Genomic DNA, 12,377 nt, shown 5'->3' with positions numbered 1-12,377 from the left:
ATTGAAATAAGTGAGTAAATTAATTGTAGATTGTTGAAGAATGAGGAGAAGGAAATGCAGAAAGTCGAGATGGTGCATGACTGGAGGAATGCCGTGTCAGCGTGGCCAGGAAAGTATCCCTGAGGAGGTGACATTTAGGCTGGGAGCTGAGTGACGGGAAACATCTTGCCATGGAAATTTCAGGAGGATGTTTGAGGCAGAATAAAAAAACAGTAAGAGAAAATTCCCTAAGAGAAGAAAGAGCTTGGCTTTTTGGAAACTGCGAAAAGATCAGCATGCTTGGTTCTAATGCTGGAGACAGTGATATAAAGTAAGATTGGAAAAGAAATTCCAGGACAGAACATGCTGGGCCATGAAATCATAGAAAAGACTTTGCATATTATGGTGGTTACAATGGGAAGTTATGTGTCCCTCCTTCAGTCTGGGCATCTATTTCTTTCATTGTATGAATAAAATGAGATGTATAATACTTGCTTTGGCTACTTCATGGCGTTAATGTAAATATCAAATGATGTAATGTATACGATAGTAACTTGTTATGTGTGAAATTCTCTACAAAATAAGAGATAATAAAGGCACACAGAGTATTTCTTAGCAAGAATGATATCTTTTAAAAATTTTCTTTGGAAAATGCTCAGAACAATTGAACTTGTGGTTAGACAGAGCAAGTAGTGTGTAAGCAAATACAATGTTAAAAAATATCAATTTTTACGGTGTTTGTGGGAGTATGAACAAAATGTTTACAGTGTTCTATGGGAGTTCCACTTCTAGTTAGGTCATAGAATAGGTTGTGACAGGCTATCTTTCCCATTGTAATAACTAGAGAAAAAAGAATAAATGTTAAAATCATGTGTTTAAAAAAAAAAACTTTAATATAGAATTGCGGACCAGAGAAGTCTAAAGGACCTAAATTCCAGTGAGGGAAGAATTCCTCCTAGGTCAGCGGAACACCCAGGAAGAGGTCATTTCCCTCCATGGGGATGAATCTGTCCCAGAGTTTGTGCACTGCGGGGCAGAAGATCATACTGCCTGGGCAGAAGATCTCTGCTCAGTGAGGGGGCACCAGCGGAGCTGTTAATGGCAGCCTGCACAGGCTCAGCACATCGGAATTTGTAAACGTGCCAAATGCGGAGCTAGTTCTCCACACCTGATAGTTTTCCCCCTTGGTATTTTTGCTCAGAGCATGGCAACACAGGAGGCTGGGGACTGAGCTCTAAAGCAGAGAGAGATTTCTGTAGTGGCATGGTGTATATCCCAGAGTCCTCCTAGAGGGAGGGACCTAAAATACAGACAGGACAGATTGCCCCCTTGAAGCATTTGAAACTGAAGGTGACCTAAAACTTATTAAAGTTGCAACCCAGCCCAGATCCAGCTCAGTTCCTGATGGGATTGAAGTGATCTGTGCCTCACTTGAACTGTCAGGCAGAGGAAAAGTCTTGCCCTTCTGGAGGACAGTATTATTTACTCCAGTATCGTAGAGTTCTTCTAAGAGCAATGTCTTCCATACAACAAAAAGTTAGGAGATTTGTAAATGAAAAGAAAAATGTGACCCATAAACAATTAATTGACTGTATCTCAAAATTAGCAGACACACTGATGACACAGATGTTGATGTTAAAAGGCAATAACTTTCAAATAATAATAAATATGTTAAATAAATTAGAGAAAAACATAAAATGAATAATATCAACATAGAAATAGAATCTCTAAAAAGAGCTGATTGGACATTCTTGATACGAAAAAATAAAATCAGAATTGAAGCATTCACTGGATGGACTTAACAGCAGACTGGACACACAGGAGAAAGGAAAAGTGAGTTATAAGATAGGGCAAAAGAAAATCTCTACACTGAAGCACAGGAAATGAGTGGGGAAAAAGGCAAAGCAGATTGTGAAGGATATTTGGGACAATATCAAAGGGCCCAACAGTCATATTTCTGGAGTTCCAGAGGAAGAGGAGAGAGATAATGGGATATAAGAAATATTTCAAGAGAAAATAGATAAGAATATATCAAAATTGATGACAGATTCTAGACTCAGTAAATCTAAAGCAGAATAAATAAAAAGAAAACCACAATGTAGGCACATCATACTTAAACTGCTAAAAGCAAAAGATAAAGAGAAAATGTATTAAAAATAGCTAGAAAAAATGCATTAGATTTAGAACATCAATATGAATTGTAATTGACTTATCTCCTTATCAGTATCAATAGCCCAGAAGACAATGGAATGACATCTTTAAAAGGATTTTAAAACAAACAAAAAACCGTCGACCTAAATTAGTATGCCCAGTGAACAAAAATGCCCCCAAAAACTAAAAATGAATTAAAGACATATTCAGAAAGAATATTCAGACAGAATTGGTTGTCAGCAGATCCACAGTACAAGAAATGGTAAGGAAAGAGAGAAGAAATGCTATAAGAAGTTCTTAAAGCTGAAGGGAAATGATCTGTTATGGATACACTTCTCTGCAGAAAGTAATAAAGAACACAAGAAAGGATAAAAACTGTTTACCTAATTTTTAAAAAGACACTTCTCAAAGCTGAAGGGAAATGATCTGTTATGGATACACTTCTGTGCAGAAATAAAGAGCACAAGGAAGAATAAAAACTGTTTACTTAATTTTTAAAAAGACTATTAACTTTTTAAAAGAAACAACAATGATAACTATTTTGGAATGTAGACATGTGAAGAAGCAACATTAGGATAATAATGATATAAGGGAGAAAGAGAATTATGCTCCTGTAAGGTATTTACATTGTTGTGAAACTGTAAAGTACTAATTCAAGGTAGACAATAATAAATTATAGATCTCTAGTAATCATTAAAACATAATAAAAGTTATTTAAAAAATAATTGAGGAAAATGCAATAATAAAATTTTTTTAAAATGCTACTTTGAATTTATGGTAATTACTATGAACTTAAAATGTAATGTTAAACCTAATGGTGTTTTCCCTACATAAGTCACTATGTGATACAATTGCATTCTGTTTTTCATGTAATGTTTTCCTGGTCTTGTTTGAAATAAAAAAATGCAAACAGCTGATGAAGTGTAAGCTTTATTTATCCTAATATGGTGAGGTATGCAGCTACAGATTAAGGCTCATCGAAGTGTTGGATGAGCCCGAGGATTGCAATTATGTGATGCTTTAAGAATCGGAGGTCATGGTGGCCTTGCTCCACCCTGTGATGAAGGGAGAAATATTTAGATATCTAACTAAAAATGTGTCAACTCTTCCAAATGTGCCTGTCCCAAAAATGCTGTCTGTCTACTTTTGCCAAAAATGAAGGGTTGATCACTGCAGTTAGAGCATTCTTTAGGAGGCCTGTTGCAGATGAAACCGGTGTGTTACTCAGATGCTCATGATCTGTATTTCCTATCTGATCCCCCTGCCCTCAGCAGCTTTATGATGATCTGCCTGGTCCCTGAGATTCATCAATATACCCTTTGCATGAGCAAGACACTGTGAGCTATAAATTATCATAATTAGCCCTAAGTATATCTGCTCCTCATTTTCTAAGATTCACTTATTATTTCCCAAATTTATCACTTCTTCAAACATTTACAGTGCTTGGTTATATTTGCATTTTGCTTGATTTCTCAGACAAATTATGCTACTCCATGCAGCCATTTAGATGATATATTCATATTGGCATGGAAAAGATGTCTATGACATATTTTTGAATGGGGAAGAGAAAGCAGTTTATGGAGCAGTATTGATGTGATATATACAGATGGGAGAATTTCTACTTTATACAATAGTGTGTTATTTAAGCTTTTACACTTACTAATACACTGTATAATAATTTTTAAAAAATTGTTTCATGTATGCAGTTAATACTGTATATTTATTCAAATCAACCCTATTAATGTTTTTAAAGAAATAAACCTAAACAATTCAGAACTAGAGAAAGTTTGGGGTACCTATAAGCTCTTTCCGAATATGGTACATGGAGGGCAGTCGGCTGTACGATCAGTGGTGATCAATTACAGTTTTATAAGTAGGCATGTATATACTAGAACTACAGGAATTTATTAGAGGTTTTCAGTATTGGTTTTGTCACAGAAGAGAAAAAGCTTAAAGCCTAAAATTAATAAAGAAAGCAATAACTGTTTTGATATCTGTGTTGATTTCATCTATATTACACCCACCAGAATGTACCCTGTCAAATTATAAAGAATTTAGTGAAAAACTCTTAACACCTAATTATCAAAGCAGCCTAAAGTTATTTTTATCATAAAGCACAACATTTAAAAATAAAGTTCATATTTTCCTGAAATACTTTGATTTTTTAAAAAAGATTTTATTTATTTTTACAGAGAGGGGAAGGGAGGGAGAGAGTAAGAGAAACATCAATCAGTGGCCTCTCACATGCCCCAACCCCAACTGGGGACCTGGCCAGCAACCCAGGCATACGCCCTGACTGGGAATCAAACTGGCTACCTTTCGGTTTGCAGAATGATTCCCAGTCTACTGTGCACAGCAGTCAGGGCTGAAATACATTGGTTTTTAAAAATAAATTGACTACCTTGCTCTAGTTAATGTTCAAATCTAGAATGACTCTCAGTCTGGAACCACAAAAGGATCAATGATAAAATTCCAGAAAGTTTTATTAAAGGTGATTTAGAAATCTAGGATTCCTAGAAGTATAGGCAGTATGAGGAAACAGACTTTTTTCTTATCTCCTTCTCTTTTTGTACTTTCATAAATATCAGCGTGCTTTACAAATGCTATAGGATATGCTAAATATAAGACAGGACAGCTGAGCTGCATATCAAAATTTAATTGTTCTGAGCCATAAGGCCCACAATTGGATGTTTCTGAGACATTATCTCTTTTCATCTGAGAGCTTTTTGAGGGGTGAAACAGCTCGGATCACATATTGGGTAAGAGGTACCCAATCATCCTTTTAGTTCAATTCCACCTAAACCCAAAAAGAGCTAGGTAAGCTTAGAGATACTTTGAAAGGAGTTGCATACTCATACCAAATTGGAAAATAAACTTTAAAAAAGATGTAAGTACAAGAACAGATTTACTACATGAAGTAACGCAATTATTTTTTTGTTATTGGGGATTGAAGTGTTCCAGTTAATCAAACATTCTGCTCCTGTAAAGTGTAATATTTGTCAGTCAGAGATCATGGAAGTCAATTATTTAAAATTTTTTTGGCTTTATTGAGATACAATTAACGTAGCATTGTATAAGTTTAAGGTGTAGAACCTGATGATTTGATGCACATGTATTGTGAAATGATTGCCACAATAGGGTTAGTTAACACATCAACCCATACCTTACATAAAAATACGTAAACCACTAAAATCTCTCAGAATTCCAGCATTTGACATGTTTACCTTACTATGTCTCTTGCTTTTTAAACCAACAATTGTTGAACATTCTTATGTTCTAGATGCTTTACATGTGCTAATTTCTTTAGTCCTTGTTGCGTCCCCATGGGGAATGTGCCCCAGGAAGCCGCTCCATTCTCAGCCACTGTCTCCTAGCTGGGTGGGGGTCCAATTGGCTTGTGAGAACCAGAGCCTACACTGCACTTCTCAGTGACTGGTCCACTAGCCTTGGTGGTGATTCAGTTATTCCTGAACTGATCATGGGTCTCCATGCTCCAGATTGATGTCCTACTTCCCCATCCTAATATAGGGTTTTCCCCTGAAGGTTATAAATTATTTCCATTGGAGGTTATAAATTTTTTCTCACTATCTCATTACTTCAAAAGCCAACTTTTTCCAATTTAAAAAATCCTGATAAAATAGACGTAAGATAAAATTTACCCTCTTAACTATTTTTTAAAAAAGCTACTTCAGTGAGTTTTTTAAAAAGATTTTTATTTATAAATTTTTAGAGAGAGGAGAATAGAGGGAGAAAGAGAGAGAAACATCAATGTTCATGGTGACCAGGCCTGCAACCCAGGCGTGTGCCCTGACCAGGAATTGAACCAGCGACCTTTTGTTTTGCGGGACAATGCCCAACCCACTTAACTACACCATTAAGGGTCTTCTTAACCATTTTTAAGAATGTATTAAGTACTAAGCCTACATTAAGTATTAAGTACATTCACATTGTTGCACAACCATCTCCACCATCCAGCTCCAGAACTCATTTCACCTTGAGAAAATAAACCTCAGTATTCATTAAACTACCCATTATGTCCTCTCTTAAGCCCCTGGAAACTATCATTCTACTTACTGTCTCTATGAATTTGACTACTCTAAGAACCTCATATAAGTGGAATCATTCAGTACCTGTTTTACTGTGTCTGGTTTATTTCACTTAGCATAAATCTTTAAGTTTCATCCATATTGTAGCAAGTATCAGGATTTCTTTCCTTTTAAGGCTGAATAATATTTTATTGTATGTGTTATGTACCATATTTTGTTTATCTATTCATTCATTAACAGATACGTGGGTTGTTCCTACCTTGTGGCTTTTGTGAGTAATGCTTCTATGAACATGAATATACAAAAATCTCTTCGAGATCCTGCTTACAATAGCTGTACCATTTTACATTCCTACCACCAGTGTACCAGGATTCGTTTCTCCGCATTCTCATCAACATAGTTGTTTCCTTTTTTTGGCGGGGGTGGGGAGGGGAGGACGATCTTACTGGGTGTGAGCAGCCAACTTCTTACACCCTTCTCTGTCATCACCTTAAATACTTCACTGAGACAGACTATATATGTTTTGACTAATACAAATAATTTCCTACTTTATAAGTGTAAAAATTATAAAAGTAGTTTTGTTGTAAGTCTAAATGGCCACAGATTCATTATGAATTATAGAGAGTAAAAAGAAAAAGGGAGGCCACTATTGAATGGAGATTATTCCCTCAAACTCCTCTCTACCACACTAACTCCATTTCTCTACTGACTTTAAACCTAAATTGAATTATGTGACTTATGACATAGAAGACACTGATTTTAATCTGCAGGTATTATTCTTTCCTCAGAAAATCCATTCCTCGCTGCCGAAGAATTAACAGGATGCTCTCGAATGAATCCCTACATCCTCCTGCGTTCAGCCGCTCCAACTCACAAGCCTCCGTAGACAGTGCCTCCATGGAGGATTTCTGGCGGGAAATAGAAAGTATTAAAGAGAACAGCATGGGAGGGCAGGATGAGCAGATACCAGCTGAGGTCAAGCCTGTGGATGGTAAGGTGCTAGATGCCTCTTGCTGTGTGCTGACTTACTGTCTCAGTATGCTCGCTCTTGTTCTGTTGGCAGGTAGAACACATCCCATTAGTAGTGTAACAAATGAATTTAGTAGGATTCAGCATATCAGCTACCTGTTCCTTTTGGTTTATATCTACTGCACTAATTCAATGTAGCTTCTATTTAAGGAGACGTGACCTAAAGGCAGGCTATCGACACAATTCAAACTGACCTCTTGCATATCTCTACTTAGGGAGGCTGCGCCTGTCAATTTGATTCAGTTTTAGAGACTCTGTATTCCATTATCCCCCTTTAATGGGGTTAATTTTAGTTCTAGCAGTTAACTTGACTAGACTCATACTCCTAAGTCTGTCTTCCCTGCCCTTTGCAGGATCTGTAATCTTGGTCATTCATTTAGCGTGCTAGCTTCTATTTTTTGATAAAGTAATTCAATACAATTAGAGTGAGTATTCTAACTTTGATGGCCTCTGCATCTATGTACCTGACTATTAATTATCAAAAGAGAGGGCGACAACAAGAGAGAGAGAGCGCAAGAGAAAGAGAGAGAGCAAGAGAGATGGAAAAAATTGCCAGTATAATTTTAAACAAAAAAAAAAATCTTTGAAGCATTTACTGATAATAATATATTTAGAGAATGTATTCTTTTGTATTACCCAAAATAAAAATCATAAAAATATACTAGTTCTCTGTAAAATTAAATAGAAGGTTAAGGACCAAAATAAATGAAAGTAGTAAGAGTGTAATTGCCTTTAGTTTTCAAAAAGAGCAAGATTGTTCACCTGAGATTGAAAGCATATGTCATCTCCTCCCGGTGCCACCTATCAACAAGTAAATACATAAGACAACAAGGAAAGACTGAAGGTAGTATATATACCACTGTCTAATATTATGTATACATATACACATGTACCTACATACTTGCATATATGTACTTATATGTATTTATACATCTCTACTTATATACTTATATCTATATTTCTATAATTAAAGACATTGAAACATTCGAGTTCACACCTGTACCTTCAATTTCAATATAATACCACTAGTTTCATTGTACTGTTCTCCCTTAACATATCTGTGACTTTCTTCTTAGACTGTGGCTTCCATCTTAAATATATAAACTTATTTATACTTATTTGATCAATCCCCCCCAACGGTACCAATTTTTCTCTGCCTCTCAAGGTTGCCCTTCTTATTTCAGGCTCCAACATCCCTAGACTACCCCTCTTCATATATACCTGCCTGGCTGTACTCCAACTAATGGCTTTAGGCTTTAGGACAAAACAGGCAGAAGAGAAAATGACCATCTGTCTTTAAAAGAAGTTAATATCTACATATTTAACATTTAAACTACTTTTTTTAATATATATTCAGTATCCACCTCATGCCTTTTCCATTTAGCCTAAAAAGAGCTATCTGTAGCATATTTTTAGAGAGCAAGTTTGCTGGTGATAAATTCTCTTGATTTTTATTCACCTGAAAATGACTTTATTTCACCTTCATTCTTGAAAGGTATGCTTGCTGGATATCTAATTATTGTTTGACAGGTTTTTTTTCTTTCAGGATTTTTAAAAATGTTATCTTATCCTCTTTTGACATCCATTATTTCTGATAAGGAGTCAATGTATTCATATTATTGTTCCTCTGTATGTAATGTGTTGTCTTTCTCTAACTTCATTCAGATTTTCTTTCTATCTTTGGTTTTCAGCAGTTTGACTTTAAAATGCCTAAGTGCACTTTCTTTTGTATTGATCTACTTGCTAAACTAGTTGGGTTTTCAGCAAATTTTGGAAAGTTTCAGAAATTATTTCTTCAAATATTTTTTTCTGCACTACTCTCTCTCTTCTCTGAAACTTCAACTACACATATATTACACAACCTAGCATTTCCCTTAGATCACTGGGGAATGTTTCAAATATGTAAAAATATTTTTCTTTCTTTCACATTGGATAATTTCTATTGATTATTCCAAGTTTAATGCCCTATTAAGTTCTCTAGTATGCTGTTAGGCCCTTTCAGCAAAATTTTTATTTAATATATTTTAATTTTCAGTTCTATAATTTAAATTTTAGTTCTTTTAGATATTTTTATACTTTTACTTTTTGCTATAATTTTCTGTGCATTCGTTATGAGCATCTCTTCCTTTGTTCTTGAGCATAGATATAAAGGCCGCTTCAAAGTCCTTGTCCAATTTTAGTTATCTGAGTCACTTTCTATAAACTACCTTTTCTTTCATAAATTAATCCATTTTTTCTCTTTATTATATCCTAGATATTGTAACTTTTTTATAATGTAATAATATTATGACATTATTAATATGTTTCAGGGATTCTGTACTCCATTATTTCCCTCTACTGGGGTTAATTTTAGTTGTAGCAGTTAACTTGACTAGACTCATACTCCCAAGTCTGTCTTCCGTGCCCTATGCAACATCTGTAATCTTGGTCATCCATTTAGTCTTCTAGCTGCTGTTTTTCAATAGGATGCTTGGTCTCCCATGTACCTTCTTAGTTTAAGGTTTAGTCAAGGATTTGGTCAGAGTTTATGCACAGATTTTGAAGTTCTTTCCTCTGTGACTCTCTTTTAACAGGGATATGTCTCTCACTTTCCAGCTGTTCTGATAATCCCGTACTCTATGCTCTGACTTTTCAAATACGTAAAACTGTGATTTTCTGTTTGAGTTCTAGCCACCCAGCACTATAGGAGCTGGAGAATGACCTCAGTTTAAAGTTGTATGAATGTGAATCTCACCCAGTGTGTTTTCTTTTATCAAAATTTAATTGTTTTTCAGTTCCTGCCTGCACTTGTTTCCTCTCCATTACCTTCAAATAGCTAGTTTTATGTACTTGGTTCAGAGTTCATAATTGTTATACACAAGCTACTCTACCTTTCCTGGAAGATTTTATTCCCTCTTTAATGTGGTTCCCCAACAAACTTTCTAATATGGTGGATTAGTACAGAATGGCAGACCTCAGGTTCACCTCTGCATTTTCTGATAAAGGGAATGTTTATAAAGCAACTGAACAATAAAAACAAGAAAGTAAGTACAAGATTTACCCAGCTAAGAAACTGGACCTATGAAGCACATTAGAAGGCTTTGTTCACATACCAATGATGCAATAATGTAAGCATAGTCCAAGAATCCTAGACTGATATTTTGAAGAGCCTATTTACGAATCAGTCTAACCTGCTTGTTAGACAAACCCCATTCAGGAATGCTTGTTTAGCATAGTTCCCAAATTTGTATGTGCAATAGATTTTCTGTTACAAAATGTTGTTATTTGGAATTATTGTTTTTTTGTACTTCTAATTTACAACAGCAATTGATTCTTATTCTTACAAATTTTACATTTTTTAAATTGCCTTCTGAAAAATAGAAGACTACCTACTGTTTAGAACAAGGAGAAAAGTAAGAGAACAAATATCTATTGAACGTATACTCTGTATAACTACATTGATAAAACAATCTTCATGGCCACCTAATAATTTTGTTACTATTACTTCTTTTTTGTCAAGAGGACACTGAGCCCAAAGTTATCTGAAAACTTTCCTAAGTCTTTCACCTAGTAAATGGTAACGTTGGGGTTTGAATCTGTATTTGAGTGATTAAAAAGCTATTTTGCGTGCTATTAAACCTTTCTTTTTCTATTATAGTTTTAGTTTAAATATTCATATTTTTATCTTTTTTTGAATTGATAGTCCAGATATGGCTTATATTTAACTGACAAGGAAAAATGCCTTATCCAATCTGCCAATTAACCTTACTATACTAAAAAATACTTTAAAATTTGACTTATTTAAAAAATAAAATACAGACTTTTTATTCATTTTATAGGCCTTTCCCATACTTTGGAAAAAAAAAAAAGGACAGTCTTAATATATTGCTTACTGATGTTTCTTATTCAATGATATGCAAGACCAAGATATACATGCCATTCAATCAGACAGAAAATGTTCAGCCTTCTCTTGGTCATGTCATTTTACAGAAGGAGAACTTGAAGCAGAGTGGTTGCAAGATGTGGGTTTATCAACCCTGATCTCTGGTGATGAAGAGGAGGATGGCAAAGCCTTGCTCTCCACATTGACTCGAACCCAAGCAGCTGCAGTGAAAAAGAGATACAATACTTACACACAAACCATGAGAAAAAAGAACAAGCAATCTGTCCGGGATGTCAGAGACATCTTTGGAGTCAGCACTTCTCCTGTAAGTAATAAACATGTCTCCGAAGGTTTGTTTTGGTTGGTTGTGGGTGGGAGGAAGGGGAAGGAGGAGGATATGGAAAAAGTATCAGAAAAGGCCATTTACTGCCTAGGCTTTAAAGAAAACCAGAGTGGACAGCACAGTCCAAACTTTTACAAACTTGAAACTTAAGCAGTCGTTCCTTATCTCCCATTCAGGAATCTTCCCTCGACACTAACTTTATTCCCTTTTTCACTGATGTTGTAGAATAGCTTTTTGGCAATGGAGCAAGTCTTCGTGGATGGGATATACAGAGCCTTTACTTAAATCTAAGTGCTAAATGGAAACAGGTGCAGGAGTCCTGAGACAGTGGCCTCAATATTACAAGCAAGTCTGGGTGGTTTGTTTTAAATGGGTGTGGGGGTGGGAGAGTGTGTAGGGTAGCCTTTGTGGTCAAATAAATTAAAAAGGTAAAAAATCAAAAGAAAAGAGCATTAAGTAGGAGAGAGTGATTCATAAAAAAAGCATAAGGGAAGCGTCACATGCTTTATAAGGAAGGGCTGGTTGAAATTTCAGCTTACTGTAAGCAGTTCCACGGCCTTGCTTTTATTTCTGAGGCTGTTCATCATGTTCTCCTATTTCAATGTTTGTTTTACTGTACACTCTGCCTTACAACTCATTCATTTATTCATTCATTCATTGCATCATTGCAACGTGCATTGCAGAGCTGTGTCATTGATGCAACCAGTACTTACTGGACACATTTTCTGTGAAAGGTCCTATATTAGGTTCTATGCAGATAGGATTCTTGGAACTTTGGTGGTAATTAGCATATAGGTAAAGGAAAACTTGATATTCTGCTGCAGTTACAAATAAAGTTGCCTGGGGCAAATTAGTTAATCACTCTGATTTAGGTTTTTCTCCTGTTTCATTGTAATGCCAATAATGACATAAATTAAAATTCCAAGGATCTTGGATAGTGAGCGTAGTTGAAGACAGTTTCCTGTTT

At 35.4% G+C, this 12,377-nt stretch overlaps 1 protein-coding gene across 1 annotated transcript in view; it reads left to right on the top strand.

The window, feature by feature from the left end:
* The window catches only part of ARHGAP28 (Rho GTPase activating protein 28), a 201,353-nt gene that overhangs the window by 118,969 nt on the left and 70,007 nt on the right, over nt 1-12,377 (top strand). Inside the window, exons 2-3 of the mRNA XM_054587388.1 lie at nt 6,965-7,167; nt 11,175-11,392. Coding sequence (XP_054443363.1) covers nt 6,965-7,167; nt 11,175-11,392 — 421 coding nt within the window. The remainder of the gene's footprint in view (nt 1-6,964; nt 7,168-11,174; nt 11,393-12,377) is intronic.

Source organism: Pteronotus mesoamericanus, unplaced genomic scaffold, assembly GCF_021234165.1.
Source record: "Pteronotus mesoamericanus isolate MK-2021 breed Mesoamerican mustached bat unplaced genomic scaffold, CSHL_Meso_final scaffold_118, whole genome shotgun sequence".
NCBI classification, from domain to species: Eukaryota; Metazoa; Chordata; class Mammalia; order Chiroptera; family Mormoopidae; genus Pteronotus; species Pteronotus mesoamericanus.
Note: the sequence above shows the minus strand (reverse complement) of the source record. Positions and strands in the feature narration are given on the sequence as shown.